The 16,037-nt window shown below is 49.8% G+C and overlaps 1 protein-coding gene across 1 annotated transcript; it reads right to left on the reverse strand.

Annotated features, from left to right (window-relative positions):
* Nucleotides 1-6,166: 6,166 nt before the first annotated feature.
* Nucleotides 6,167-15,113, reverse strand: LOC137923760 (protein toll-like). The gene is made up of 6 exons (XM_068767030.1): nt 14,685-15,113; nt 11,655-12,564; nt 9,121-9,296; nt 8,892-9,037; nt 7,923-8,048; nt 6,167-7,851 (listed from the first exon to the last, which is right to left on the reverse strand). The coding sequence occupies exons 1-6, from the start codon at nt 14,830-14,832 to the stop codon at nt 6,559-6,561; spliced, it is 2,799 nt and encodes a 932-aa protein (XP_068623131.1). The 5' UTR covers nt 14,833-15,113; the 3' UTR covers nt 6,167-6,558.
* Nucleotides 15,114-16,037: the final 924 nt, after the last annotated feature.

Below are 16,037 nucleotides of genomic sequence, written 5' to 3' on the forward strand. Positions count from 1 at the left end.
GGCGCATTCGACGAAGACTGTCCTGTGCGGAGAAAGTGGGACACCATTGCACGGGCGTCCGTAGCGTATTGCTAAGGGCACCCAGGTGACCCACCGCACTCTCCGCGCAGGGCACCACCAGTACCGCGTGGCGCAGCTTAACCTGCAAAGGTCCGAGCTCGCTACAGCCGAGCTGATATGCGAAGCGCCGAAGAGAGGCTGGGCGTTCGCATTGGTCCAGGAGCCGTATATCGGCGCTATTGGCGAGATGAGGCACTACCCAGGGACAAGGGTGGTACAATGTGTCGCGCGAGGCAACGGGGAGGTTGTCAAGGCGGCCATTGTGCTATTCGACGACACCATCGATATCACTCAATGTCCCCAACTCACGTCTGGCAACGTTGCCGTGGCCAGGCTGAGGACTGGGGCTTGGGAGATAGGGGTGGTGTCCGTCTACCTGGAGCCTAATACGCCCGTCGGACCATACCTGGACCGGATCGGCTCGGCCGTGGAGGGCTTGGGGACTGCCAACGTGGTGCTGGGTGGCGACGTCAATGCGCATAACACCTGGTGGGGTAGCCGGTCCACGGACCGAAGGGGAGTTGAGATCGCAGCCGCCCTCGACCAACTGGGGGTGCACGTGTTGAACCAGGGGTCTGAGCCGACGTTTGATACGTATCGGGGCGGTAAGCACTACTCCAGTCGCGTCGACATTACTGCTTGCTCGACCACCCTGCTCGATCGAGCGGTGGGCTGGAGCCTCGTGGACGACATATCCTCGTCGGATCACAGGGCAATTGTGTTCAATCTGAAGCTTGACAGGTCCCGAGGCACGGACGTCAAGCGGACCACACGGCAGTACACTACCCGTAGGGCAGACTGGGGCGAGTTCCATCGAACTGTCGCCCGGCTGCTATCGGATCGCTGCCTGACGTCTGCCGAGGTGAATCAAATCACCGAGGAGGGGGCGTTGGACAGCATGGTCGGTCGGTACGTGGAAACCGTGAGGGACGCTTGCGAGTTGGTCCTGCCGAAGGCCTCCAAGCGGAAGAGGACGGAATTGCCCTGGTGGTCCGAACAGCTCTCTCTCCTCAAGGCGGATGTCCTGAGGAAGAAGAGAAGGATCAGGGCCGCGAGGCCGGCTCGTAAGGAGCTGGTCTGGCGCGAGTACTGCGACGCGAAGGAGGCATACCGTCTCGAGGCGAGGCGCGCTCAGACCCATAGCTGGAAGCGTTTCTGTGAGAGGCAGGATCGCGAGACCATGTGGGACGGGATCCACCGTGTGATGCGTCGCACGGAGGTGAGGCGAGAGGACGTCCCCCTCGTCCAGTCAGGCAAAGTGCTGGACGCAGCGGGATCAGCCAGGTTGCTGGCGGAGGTTTTCTTCCCGGAGGATGACCCCGGGAAGGACAATGCGGACCACAGAACTGTAAGAGCAAAGGCCAATGAAGTCAATTCGGGGGACCATGACGGAACATGTGATCCCCCGTTTACGATGGAGGAGCTCCGATGGTCCGTATCGACCTTCAATGCCAAGAAGGCACCTGGCTCTGACGGACTCACCGCGGACATCTGCCGAGCGGCCGTCGCCGTGGACCCCGTTCTGTACCTCGCGCTCTCCAACCGGTGTCTCGCTCTTTCCCACTTCCCCACGAGATGGAAGGAGGCAGTGGTCGTAGCGTTGCGGAAGCCGGACAAGGAGGACTACACGCACCCGAAATCCTACAGGCCCATCGGACTCTTGCCGATTTTCGGCAAGGTCCTAGAAAAAATGATGGTCCGTAGGATCCGGTGGTACACTGCACCGTATGTCAGCAGCCACCAATACGGCTTTATGCCGCAGAGGTGTACCGAGGACTCCCTGTATGTCCTGATCCAGCATCTGCGAACTCGGTTGAAGGAGAAGGAGATCGCAGTGCTGGTATCATTGGACATAGAGGGAGCCTTCGATAACGCCTGGTGGCCTGCTATACGGTGCAGACTGGCAGAAACTCGCTGCCCCGTGAATCTGCGGCGCCTTGCTGACAGCTATCTTAGCAATCGCAAGGTGTCCGTACGGTACGCGGGGGCAGAGTGGGCCAGAGAGACCACCAAGGGGTGCGTGCAGGGATCCGTAGGCGGCCCAACCTTCTGGACCCTCCTCATTAACCCTCTCTTGGAGGAGGTGGTAAAGACCGGGACACACTGCCAGGCGTTCGCAGACGACGTCGTGCTGGTCTTCTCGGGGCAGAAGGCCCAGGACATCTCGAGTCGGGCTAATGCCGTTCTCGCCCATGTTCATGAATGGGGAGTCAGGAACAAGCTGAGGTTTGCACCACACAAAACAAAGGTGATGGTGCTTACCAATAAGCAAAAGTTCGACTACCCATTACTGAGCATGGGGGGCGAGCCGCTTAGCCGGACTGGGGAAGTCCGGATACTAGGCCTCACAATTGACGATAGGCTCACGTTCAACACTCACGTGAAGAACGTGAGCAAGAAGGCACAGGGCCTCTATCGTCAGCTGTGTAGAGCCGCGAAGGTATCTTGGGGTCTGAACTCGGAGGTGATCAGAACGATGTATCTGGCGGTACTGGAGCCGACGATTTTGTATGCAGCGAGTGCATGGGCGCCGGCGGCTAGGAAGCTGCTGGTCCGCAGGCAGTTGGACGCGGTCCAGCGGGGCTTCGCGCAGAAGATTGCGAGGACCCACAGGACCGCGTCCCTGCACTCGGCCCTTATACTTGCCGGGTTGCTTCCTCTGGACCTTCGGGTCCAAGAAGCAGCCCGCTTATTTGAAATAAGAAAGGGTCATTCCCGGCAGGTGGTAGGGGACCGAGACCTGGAGGTACCGGTCAGCTACCTGAGACTACCGCACCCGTCTGGTCAAGTTGGTGTGGAGTTCTCCTGTCTGGGGGAAAGTGCGGAAGAAGTCTGACTTGCCACCGCGGCTGCCGACTTGGTAATTTATACCGACGGCAGCCGCATAGAGGACAAGGTGGGTGCGGCGTTCTGCGTCAAGCGGGGCGCCGCAGAGCTGTTCACGAAAAAGCTCAAGTTGGGCAACTTCTGCACCGTATACCAGGCAGAGCTGCTGGCTCTGGCTGAGGCAACAGGGCACGCGGCCAACGAGTCGGCGCAAGTCTGCGCCGTACTTAGCGACTCGCGGTCCGCCCTCGAAACTGTCGCAAGACCTGACACCCTCCATCCTTTAGCGTTAAGAGTGAAGGATAATGTTATGAAAGTGAGAGAAAAAGGGAAGGATGTAAGGTTGTTTTGGGTGAAAGCGCACGCGGGGATGGAGGGGAATGAGAGGGCGGACCAGCTGGCCAAGGAAGCGGCCCTGAAGAGTAAAAGACGACCGGAATATGAGAGATGCCCTGTTTCATTCGTCAAGAGGCAACTGAGACAGCAGTCGCTTGACGAATGGAACAGGAGGTATGTAGAAGGAACGACGGCTTCGGTGACGAGGATGTTCTTCCCGGACGCCGTCTCAGCCCACCGCGTGCTCCGCAGCATCGAGGTGGACACGGTCTTGGTTCAGCTCTTCACGGGGCACGGGGGGTTCTCTGAGTACCTTCACAGGTTCAAGCTCAAGGAGGACCCCTCGTGCTTCTGTGAACCGGGCGTGGACCAGACCGTGATCCACCTTGTGGCCCGGTGTCCCGCATTCGGGGGACTCCGGCTCGACTTCGAGTGCCGGTCTGGTGTTCAGGTCAAAGAAGACACGATACCCTCCCTGATAGGCGATAAAGCTACTAGGCAGGATTTTGTATATTATTGTAAAACAATAGTTAAAAAGATTATAGAAATAAATAAAACCTAGGTATAAGATAAAAGACTGTTATAAAATAAATAATAAATGTGCAAATATGTGATACCTAGAAAATAAGATATACAAAATAAAAAAAGGGATGAAAGAAGAGTAGTATAGAAGGGCACAAAAGAAAGAAATATAGCATGAAAGACAGACTAAAAGAATATGTGATGAAAGACTGATGAGTATGAAAATAAAAAAATATATGTGAAAAAATTACTGTAACAAAAGACCCTGTCCCACAAAAAGATAGGGGTACGAGAGACCCCCAATAGCGGGGGTCAATAAAAAAAAAAAAAAAAAAAAACCTAACCTAACCTAACCTAACCTAACCTAACCTAACCTAACCTAACCTAACCTAACCTAACCTAACCTAACCTAACCTACCTACCTACCTACCTACCTACCTACCTACCTACCTACCTACCTACCTACCTACCTACCTACCTACCTACCTACCTACCTACCTACCTACCTACCTACCTACCTACCTACCTACCTACCTACCTACCTACCTACCTACCTACCTACCTACCTACTGATCACTGATAAGGAAGGAAAAGCTGTCATCTGGGCATGTGGCACTAAACCTCTTCAGGGTAACCAAAAATAATGGTTCTGGATTTGTAAGAGCCAAATTTAATGGAATACATTTCTACAGTTGCTATGCACCACCTAGCCTAACATATGATGAGTTTGCTGAGTTCCTAGCCAAATTAGTGAAGGATGCCCGAATGTGCTCCCCTGTAGCTATAGCTGGAGATTTTAACGCTTGTGCAGTGGACTGGGGTAGTAAAGCTAACTAACACTAGAGGTTGCCAGCTTCTGGAAGCGATGTCAGTGTTGGACGTCGCCTTACTTAACACAGGCGATAAACCCACGTTCACAAGAGGTGAGGCGAGCTCTATTGTGGATCTCACTTTCGTCAGCAGTACACTAGCAAGAGGAAATAGCAGTTGGGAGATCTCGGATACTTACACCGCTAGCGACCACTTTGCCATATACTGGGAGGTATCATGTAAGCCAAATACAAATAGATTACCACAAACAAGAACTGATTTAGTGGGTTGGAGGACTATCATGTATGATCCCGGCCTGTTCAAGATAGCACTTGAGGATCGACCACTGCTTTACAAAAGTGCCAGCGAAAAGGCGGTTGAAATCATAAGGAGGCTGACTGAGGCCTGCGATGCAACAATGCCAAGGTGACGCAACAACAACCGAACCCCACCGGTGTACTGATGGAATGATAACATTGCTGAGCTTAGGAAAATATGTGTTAAGGCGCGTAGAACCTCCCAACGGGCTCAAAAACACTACTATTTGAGCAGCTCTACAGCAAATATAGGGAAGCGCGATTAAAATTAAATAAGTCAATTAAAGAGAGCAAGAGAAACACGTGGAAAATATTGTTGGAAGAAGTTGAAAGGAATCCATGGGGCAAGCTGTACCAGATTGTAATTAAACAACTAAGACATAAAAACACAACGCTCATATGTCCTATTCTACTAGGAAGAATTGTAAGTCCTCTGTTCCCCACGCAACCAAAATTCCCCTTAAAAAAACTCCTTTTAACTAAGGATTGTGGAACCGAATGAGATACCCCCCTGTGACAGAGGAGCTAATGGTAACATGCGGTAGGGTTGGATACAACAAAGCTCCGAGACCGGATGGGATCCCCAACGTAGCTCTTAAGCAAGCTATTATAGCAACACCAGGAGTTTTCATGAGGACTTACAATAGCTGCTTACTGGAAGGCACTTTTCCTACCGCGTGGAAACGATAGAGACTGGTATTTCTTCCTAAAGGTAAGAAGCCACCAGACGAGCCATCGTGATACCGGCCCTCACCTTCGGACTGAGAATATACGAGCACGTACTGTACGACCGCGCTGAAGGATTTGCGAAAAATAGAGCAGGAGCGGAGGAAGCTGGCCTGAACAGCCACTTTATTAGAGAAAGATGTACGCGAAGTAATGCCTAGCGGCCATGCCGTGAGGAACAAGGATATCGAAGAGAGAGAGTTGTTTTTAGTCGGTATTGACGCCTAGATCGAGTCCGACATACGGGGCATCACCATCAGGCCCTATGATACGTAAACGTATTTATAAACCACTTTGAAAAAATAACCTACCTAACTACTCTTACCCTCGTATTGCAGCGCAATGTCTCCGAACACATCGTGGCCAACACGTAGGTTACGACGATAACATCTCACTGCATAGTTTGAAGCCAAACAGCTGAAGCATCACCGATGGATACTAATATTAACTTATGGTATATAAATATGCGGCCTGAATAAATCTAGAACGTGTACTAGTGACGATCATGTACAACCACCGTTGTATGCGTGTTGTATAGGCATAGACGGAAAAAAAAACAATGATTAAAGGATTTTTTTCATTTCATTTATTAACAAAAATATTCTCTTAGGTATAAACAAATGTATAAAAAGTCCGTATAGTCCTTAGTCCCTCATGGCACGCGAAGTAAAATATCTTGGTTCGACACAAGCGGCACGAGCGGCCGCGACAGTCCAATCCAAACGCGAATGGAATATTTATCCTTGTCCATGCGCTTAAAACTGAGGCAGTCAACTGACAAACTTGTGCAATGTTTGTCAGTTGATTGCCTCAGTTGACTTTTACACTTAATTAAAACAAGGAAACGGACGTTGGTCCCGTGATGCTCACCTCTCCGGTTGCTTATTTATGTACAGATCTTGTATCAGAGTATTTGTCATCGGTAGTGTCTACGTGCGAAATGCTCGCAGCGTCGCGCACCTTACGCGACCGGCGCCGTGTTGAACGGCGTCACCTCTCCTCCGGTAGGCGTGGGCGGGGTGGGCGGTTCCGGTGCGAAAGGGTCCGGCTGTGGACCGGGTGCCGTCACGGGCCCGCGCGGCAACGCGTGTCTCAGCTTTCGCCAGAACCACGGGTCGTCCCAGCGCAGGTAGGTGTTGGCAGCGAGGAAGGCCTGCATGTCGGGGCCGAGGTCCCGAAGCGCGGCCGGCTCGTCGAGCAGCAGCAGCACGAGGCGCGTGCGCGCGTCCGCCAGAGCTGCGGCGTGCGCCTCGCGGAACTCGGCCTGGGCCCACAGCGAGCGCGCCCAGTGCTCCGATACCACGAGCAGCGTGCAGCGCGAATCGCGCACCGAGCGCGCGATCTGCGCCGGGATCCAGTCGCCCGGCGTCCAGTCGCGGTAGTGCAGACACAGCCGGTACGGGTGCGCGCCGCCCTCCAGCCCCGGCACCAGTCGCTCCGTGACCAGTTTCTCGTCGTGGTGCGAGAACGACACGAACACGTCGTACTCGAACACACGCTCGTCGCGCGCCGGCTCCTCGCTCAGCAGCCACCGCAGGCACAGACCGCGCTCGGACAAGAACCGCTTGAGCCCGAGGCGCGCGGAGCGGCGCAACAGGCAGCCCGCTACTACGCACAGCGAGAGCAGCATCAGCGCGCCCGCAGCGCCTAGCGCGGCGTGCAGGGAGCGTGCACGGCATAGCGCGGCCGGGCGCATATCCGCCAGCAGCTCGCCGTTCGCACAGCGCAGCTCCGCAAAGTCCAGCACGCGGTCGCGATGCGCATGCAGCGTGGTAAAGAGCGGCGCAGAACAGTAGCAGGCGAGCGGATTGCGCGCCAGGCGCACGGACCGCGGCGCGCGTAGCAGCTCGGCGGCAGCGTCGTCGTCCAGGTCGGCGATGCGGTTGCCGCTGAGATCGAGCAGTTGCAGGGCGGGCGGCAGGTCGTCGGCGGCCAATGCGGCGATGGAATTGTTAGGCAGCAGCATTGCGGCGGCGGGCGGTGCGCCGGGCGGCATGCGCGGGGCGCGTGTTAGCCCAGCGCCCGGGCAGCTCACCTCCAGCCGCGTGCCGAGCAGGCGGCACGCGCAGCGCGGCGCGCAATCATCGCCCGGCAACTCGCACTGCAGGTCGTCGACGCGCAAGGCGAGGAGCGGCCGCGAGTCTCGGCAGCGCGCACTGCGGATGGGCACGTCGGCGCGCTCCTGCACCAGCCGCGCCGCCCAGTACACGTGGCAGTCGCACGTCAGCGTTGCGTCCATTACGAACTCTGTCACCTGTAGTCATATAGCAAACGGTGAGGGCGGGGCAGTCCCGGCACGTTGCGGGGCACCGGGGTAGGACTCACGTGCGCGCGCAGCGGGGCGGCGCTGGCGTTGCGGTAGTCGGCTGGCGAGAGCGCTGCGAGGCGAACGTCGTTGCCGCGCAGTAGCACTCGCGACTTGACGTCGCGCTGCCACTGCAGCTCGGCCGCCTGCAAGTACATCATCGTGAAGTAAACCAAAAGGTGAAGCGACGCCCGATCATCGCACGACAACTGCCGTTTAATCAGAAGTCATTGTACAGCTGTATGTGATTTATTTAATTACACGTTTTTTATGTTAATTTTATGTTGCTTGTATTTAAGTGTCCTGTCTGATATCGTTTCATAGATGCCCAGTGCAAGGCATGGATCTCCCCCAAAGAAATCTATGGAGGTCTATACCATAGTCGCCATGTGTAGCAGACGGGTTGCCGATCGCGGTGTGATATTATGGTGTCTAGAGGACACTGCTGCCCGTCCACTGTAAATTTGTTTGTGAGCAGAGACGTTGCTATGTAATTAATGCACAAAGTGGTTTACATAAGATTGTATTCCGGGAAATAAACCCATGTGTCAGTCCCCTATCACTGCGCCACCGCTGCTCATTGGTCCGGCATAAGTGATCAAAATTAAAGGTTTTGTTTTCGAAGCAAAAGATGTCCATTTGGTGTTCCCTAAGGATCCCATCTTTAACCGCTTGTTTTTCTAATATTATTAAACGATGCGATGTTATTAGTTCTGAACTGAAATTATATCCCGTGTAATTACACGGTTTAAATAAAGTCTGTAAAAACACTGAATTCTAACAGAACGATTTAGAGAACGCGTAAAGTTAACACAAAAAAATGGATTTGAAATTTTTAAATATTTTTTGTTGTAAAAGAGAAAAAGATACTTTATATCTTGATTGCAAGTCGTGTCCACATCGAGCAGGTTGCACAAAGTTTTAACTTGTACGCCAAACTCAATACGTATTGACGTATAACATACGTATGTTAAAGTGTTGTCTCTCACCGTGAGCTGCGTGATGTTGTTGCGCTGCAGGTCGAGCAGCGCCAGCTCGCGCATGTGCAGGCGCCAGTCCGCGCACAGCCGCGTGGCGCGCGTGCCCCGCAGCTCCAGCGCGCGCAGCCCGCGCATCTGCCACAGCTCCGACAGCGCTGCAGGGCAACGGGCAGCAGGTGCATTACTCGAATTCGGCGAAGAGTATTGAGTTTAGCGCGGATCGGTCTCCCGAGCGTACCGTGTTCGGAGTAGACGGTGTCGGTGCCGTCGTCGCACAGGTCGCCGAGCGGGTTGTCAGCGAGCGCGAGCGCGTGCAGCGTGCGCTGCGCAAAGACGGGCGCCGCCGCCGCCCGCGTGAGTCGGTTGCCTGCCAGCCGCAGCTCCTGCAGCCCGCGCACCGCCGCGAACAGGCCCCTGCGCAAGCGCCTCCTTGGATTAGCCATTGCGCCAATAGATACGGCGCACTCGCACCAAGGCGCTCCTATCCACCGGCGCGCCTGGTTATGTCGGGTACTCGGCGCTAGCGCACGCGTGCTTCCCCGACCGATGCACCAATGCTTGCTAAAGGTCGGAACCCAAGGAATCAGCACCTTTGATATACATATCCACTGGACGCTGCGAAGGCCACCGATTTGAGATATCACCATAAATTATATTACCTAAGGCAGTGCTAATGAGTAAATTATAATTAATAACATGGCAGAATGCTTTGAGGCCTGCCGAATGAGAAGAAATTGAATCACAAATTCGAGATCTAGACGTTCCGAGAAGTCTGTCATTTCTGACGAGCTGGTAGTTTGCTATCTTAGGATCGCGATTGGAGGGCTTGAGGTGGGATTCTTGAACGAGCAGAACATCGACATTATGCTCATTCAGGAACTGAGCCACTTCATCCTTTTTATCGAAGAGGCTGTCAATGTTGAAATAGACGACAGTTAGCCCGGAGGGCTTAATCCGTCCCCTTAGCTAGCCGCCGACGATGGTAGGGTGACGGCCAAGGGGCGCGGGCTGAACCCGGTGTGTAGAGGGAGAAGGCTTTTAAGGAAAGCTCTCTTCAATAGCTTTGATGAGGTGGCCATATTCGGCGAGCACCACATCGGAGCTTTTGAAGCCTCCTTTAGCGGCGAAAGAGAGAATGTCGTGCGTGAGGATGTTGCGACCTCTGACACGACGCGAATTATCCACTCGAACAATTTTTTAATGCAAGATATGCACTTTAGAGTTTAAATTAGGTTGTGTTACAGGGTGTTAAATCTTATTTTTACTAATTCTTTGAAGTTACTTTTTTAATCCTTTAATTTATGCCGCGAACCTTTATTTAGATGCGATTGCGAAACGCCGGACAGTGCAGAGCGGGAAGAGAGGGAAGGCACGAGACGAGACCTTTGCGTAAACTGCTTTGGCAGACTGCAAGGATCTTCAGTTAGTCATAAACTTTAACCCTTTCTACGAGATTTTGAGGGAGAGCTTCCTACTCCTCTTCGAGTGCTGTCTTTTGATGTACAACGTCTGCAGGCGCTGGATTTCTGGTCCGGACTTTGCGTTCTAGCTCGTCCCATATGTGTTCAAAAGGATTGAAATCAGGGCTGAATGGCGGCCTGTCCATGGTCTCAATACCAACTTCGTTCAAAAACTGACGAGTGATTTGTGCTGTATGGCAGCGGGAATTATGCTGCATAAGAAGGAATCCATCTTCTATGAAGCCTTCATAAGGAAAGACGTAATCAAGAAGAACGTCTTCCACACATCGGTCTGCAGTCAGGCCGCCTCCTCGACCTCCGCCAGGGATAAAAGCAGTAGCTGTTTTTCCTTCCACTGAAATGCTCGCCTATGTCACACACGAACCACCGCCATACGTTTCGCTGAAACAGTGTCCTATGGAGACAGACACATTGAACAGGACCGATCGCCATTGTTCAGCCGTCCGACCGATGTGTTCGCGAGCTTGTAGATGAGCTGTGGTCAATATGGGGTCTCTGGCAGGCCGTTTAGGAGTCAGGTTGGCGTCTTCTTACCGTCCATTGACTGACAGCGACCCCTCGAACTTTACCAGCCGCCGCTGCACAGCAACACCGGCGAGATAGCGATTTCTGAGAGTTGTGGAGACGATAAAACGGTCCTCTTTCGCCGAAGCACCCCGCAGCCGACTGTCATCTGGCTTCCTTGAGTAAGAATTTGTCTCTTGGAACCTTCTGTATACCCTGGATACAGAAGGTTTGATCCGATTTAGTCAACGAGAGACCTCTCGCTGGCTAAAGCCCTGTTGTACCAAAAGGACAACTAGGGCGACTTCTTCTGGTCTTGTATCCAGTGGCGGTAAATAAGTAAGTAAGTAAGTAAGTAAATTTTACGCACTTACATTCATAGCACGACATTTTCAAAATTCGTGCTGCGATTAAAATGATAAATGTGTACATTTCAAGTTAAAGGTATAGGCGCTAATAAAAAGTCTATTTTGTACGGGCGAGTTGATTCGGCTGCACGCGAGTATATTATAAAAAAATAATATAGTACTAATAACTTAATTATTATATAAACCCAGTAGTTATAATATAAGTAATAAGTATTTTTTTTACTGTAAGAGAGTGACATATATACATTATATAAGTTTATTGCAAACTGTGTGTTCACATGGAATAAGTTGCTCACTTTGTTTGAACACACTTAAAACACAAAAGTCCTTTGCTACAATTGAATCAGTTAAAACGCTAGTGAACAATAATATAAAGTAGAATATAAAGTAATTAATAAAACATTGCAAAGTTGTCTCACTCGGGCAGAGTCTCCAGCTTGTTGTCGGACAGGTCGAGCGAGAGCAGTCTGCGCGACTGCGTCAGCAGGTCCGGGGGCAGCGCGCTCAGGTTGCAGGAGCGGGCCGTGAGCGCGGCGAGCTCGGGCGCGGAGTGCAGCAGGCCGGGGGGCAGCGTCCCCAGGTCCATCGCCTTCAGAGAGAGGGTGGCGAGGCGCGTGCAGCCCGTCAACCAGCTGACTGGCAGCGGGCCGCGCGAGCGGTACACGTCCAGCAGCCGCAGCGAGGCGCAGCCTCCGCGCAGCGTCACATTGCGCGCCTCCCACACTGTGAGGTTCTCGAGCGCAGGGGAGGAGGGCAGCGCATCCAGCGGCGCCATGACGACGACATCGCGCAGAGCCGGCGCTGCACCGACGTCGGGCGCGGCCGTCAGCTTGGGCTCGCGTAGCGCGAGGTGCACAAGCGCGGACAGCCGGCGCAGCGTGTGCGCCGGCAACGCCACCACGCCGGCTCCGGTGAGGCTGAGGCGGCGCAGCGCGGGCGGCAACTCCGCCAACTCCGCGTCGGTCAGCAGCACGGACTGCAAGCGCAAGTCGAGCAGCGCGGCGAGCGGCACAAGGGCGCCGCGGGCCAGCGGCAACGGCGCGGCGGGGGGCGCGCGTATGCTTAGCGCTGACACTTGCAGGCCGGACAACTGCTGCGCGCCCAGGGCGCCACTGGGCCGCTCCAACACGAGGTGGTCCAGCACGGACACGTTGAGCGCGGCCAGCGCGTGCGCATAGCCGGCGGTCGGCGCGGCGCAAGCACGCAGCTCGGCGCGCTGCACGAGCACGGCGCGCGCAAACCGCGGCATAGACGCGCTGTCCAGGCTCACGGCGTCGTGGCAGTTTATGGTCAAATACGTGAGACCATAATTCACGTTCAAATTTGCCCCTGCAACCGCAATAGCATTTTTAGTTTAACAACATCTTTGTCTATTTCAAATTCAAAGTGTGCATTCCCGCGCCGCCTCTGATTTCACCTTGGAAGTGTTGTAATACAGATACATAAACTATAAACAGCTCAGAAAACCTTAAAATATTATAAAATAAATAGAAATGAGAGACACATTTAATGATTTTAAAAAAATACTTTCACCTATTAGAAAGTTTACCGCTTCGTGCTGAGAGAGTTTGGATGAATGGTTAATACACTTGCTCAGATTTCGTGGTTTCTGATTGTGCGCCACTTCAATTGTTGCCAAAATGACAATACTATTAGAGTAGAAAAGCCATCTTTTAACAATAAAGAACATTGGAATCTTTGATTTTGTGAAAGAAATCTCAAGAATAAAAATATATATAATAATGATTAAATAAATATAACAAGCATTGTAAACTTAAAAGCACATACTGATTGGACATTAATGGTGGACATGTATGAGGAACAATACAGGATTCTACAAGGATACAGCAAAAGTCTCCTGAACTGAACTTGTTAGATTTTCAAGAAGGAATTAGTTAACAAAGTAATTAGGAATGTCAAGAACTTTTCCACAGCACTCGTAAGGAGCAATAAACATTGTTCTGTAAACAATAAACAAAACAACACCCAGTAGACTCCTTCATGCAAGCAAGCATCTATCTACTTTTCTTTTTGTTGTTACTTATATGGTCAAACATATGGGAAAGCTTGAAGGACATGTGAGTTGCTGAATTATTTATAAATGTCATACACTCAGAAAATAACTTGCTGATGAGATAAAACCAACAAACACTCCCTATACTTACAAGATGTTGGTCAAATCAGAAGGTTTTGTGGGAGACAACATAGTGCCACTATCACACTAAAGCTCATGGTAACCATACTTGATTGCAGCGCACTGGAATAACAACTCTGAAATTGTGGCCATAATATTGATGCCAGGTAGTTGCACAACAATGTGGATAATTCATATCCACTTGAAAGCATACAAAATAGTATTAATTTATTATTGGTAGAACAATTAAATTTGATAAATAACTACACAGAAATATTAAAATGACCTCAATATTTACAGAATATTTAATTGCTGAATCTCAAAATGTATTTTTGAGAGAAAAACACAAATAATTAGAATATAAATGTTGCCATGGTTGTTAACACACAAGAGATAATGTATGACTCCCAATGACAAAACACCAGTGCAAGGACACTGGTAGCTATGGTAAAACACTGTTTTAATGGAATCCGTGCCAAAACCAGGTAACCATAGAGCAACTTACAGTACACCAAGGAGAACTCTATAAGCTAAATGAAACAAGAGACCGTTGACATTATGCGCAGACAATTTTAACTAGGAGCACCAATGCACAGAATGAGTCACTCAGCATAAAAAAGATTTTTAAGACATTTGCACAGATAGCTTTCTTATATTTAATTATACAAAGACTAACAGCTGCAGGTATACATATAAAAATAATGTGATTCAACCAAGTCTATTATTTCAAATCTTTACTTACAGTTTATGAAACAAAAAAATTTAAGAAGTTAGACCAAAAAACACTTAAAAATTGAATAGCTTTTAATGTTTCTATTCAACATTCCCACAAAGGGCAGGTCATAACTTTTTAAGAAAGATGGCTGGAAAGGCAACTGCCACAACACACAAATATTGTCAATGTTGTGTTGTGCTGAACTCTGTTACCGCACATAAGTATTAAACCAAATTAACATTTCAGATAACCTGTCAATTGATTCAGTGTGTGTATTGCTCAATAATGGGATCTCACTTCCTTTAGCCTGCCTGCAATGAAAGTTCACAAGTGCGCTCCACATTTACAGTTTTCTTTGTGAACAGTGGAACTGGCATCACCTCCATCTACTCTCTATCTATGCTTATTAACTGAGGAATGTACATAGCATAATGTCCCTATTGTAACATAAAGCAAGTGTGTTATTATAAATTTTTAAAAAATTCCAAGGTATTGTTACACTGCCAGCGGTTTCATGAGAAGCAACAAGAGATATATATAGCTAATCGTTGATTTGAAAACTGTCTGTACGTACTTTAGAAATTAGATTAGACAACCTACCATCGACCCGATAAAAATATTCATCAAGAGCGAAGCCTTCGCTGTGGCACGCCGCGGGCGGCGGCGGGCACTCCGGCCCCGCGTCGAGAGCTGCGCCCAGTGCGCCCAGCGCGACCAGCACGCCCAGCACACTCAGCCTGTGTGCCATAACGAAACACGATCCCGACTGCAGTTGTTGTTAGGTATCGTCGTAAAACATTAGCCATAAATATCACATATCGACAAGCAGTTGCTAAACAGTTGACGTTCTTAAAAACTTTTCACAGATTTAGGTGCACAGATATAATATCGTTCCTTTTACCGAATAGTTTATGACAAATCAATCTAGTGCAATACGCAAAGGCCACAAACGGTAATTATAAAAATGTTCTATTTAAACAAACAAAATTTCCTATTAAAAGCTCACTATCGATAACACGGTGAGTAAACATTCCGCACCGACTAGTGTTGTGCCCGCTCCGCGCGCTCGGTATTCGGAAAACAGTAAATCGAATAAAAGCAATAAATCGCGCGTGACACACACTGTTTAATGCCATTTATATTAACGGCTATGTTTAAATTTACACCGTGTTTTTATTTATATTTACCTTCATCGTCATTTTAGCCGTAAAATTTTCCAATGCTGTACAACGGCTTTTGAATTTTCAATGAGATCAGTATTCATAAAATATAATTTCAATATCTAAATTAACACCCTTGACACTAACGGTGACAGTAATCAAAAGACGTTTGTTCCCGATTAGATATTTTATTTACACAGACATCGGACTAGTACATTGTAATTGTTACATATCTGGAATACTTTTCAGAGCGCTCGTGTTTCTTCTTGACGTTGTTATTAATGATACTGCTAGATCGTGGCTGCTCGCATCTCTGTGGCGTATTCAGAATCTGTCAAATAAATAAAATAAATGGAACATCAATATACTTCAAATTTTTTGGAATGTCGTGGTGGTTTGCCTTAGTTTGGTTTGGATATATTAGCACATCAGAAAATTTTGTTACTGCTTTACTTAGAATACTTAATGTAGATAATGAAATCTAGGTGCAAACAAAAAGTGACCTGACTCGCGAGAAGGTCCTCTCTAGTATTAAAATGGAAATTAGATTAAATTTCAAAGTGATGTTAGTAATGATTGCTTTAATTCAATCAGAGCCAACAATATATTTTTTCATATATATTTTGAATAACAACGAAACCAAGTTAGTTTATTCAAAATGTCCTTAGCAAAGTTGTATGTTACTTTATATTTTTGCAGGTTATATTTTGTTTGTACATTCGTCAAAATGCATCTATGTTTACGATAAAAAAATGCTGAACAAAGTTTGTGAATCTAAAACAGAATCGTAAGA

This window comes from Battus philenor, unplaced genomic scaffold, assembly GCF_028537555.1.
Source record: "Battus philenor isolate CCGP_79_NKW_IND1 unplaced genomic scaffold, ilBatPhil1.0.hap1 SCAF_10, whole genome shotgun sequence".
NCBI lineage: Eukaryota > Metazoa > Arthropoda > Insecta > Lepidoptera > Papilionidae > Battus > Battus philenor.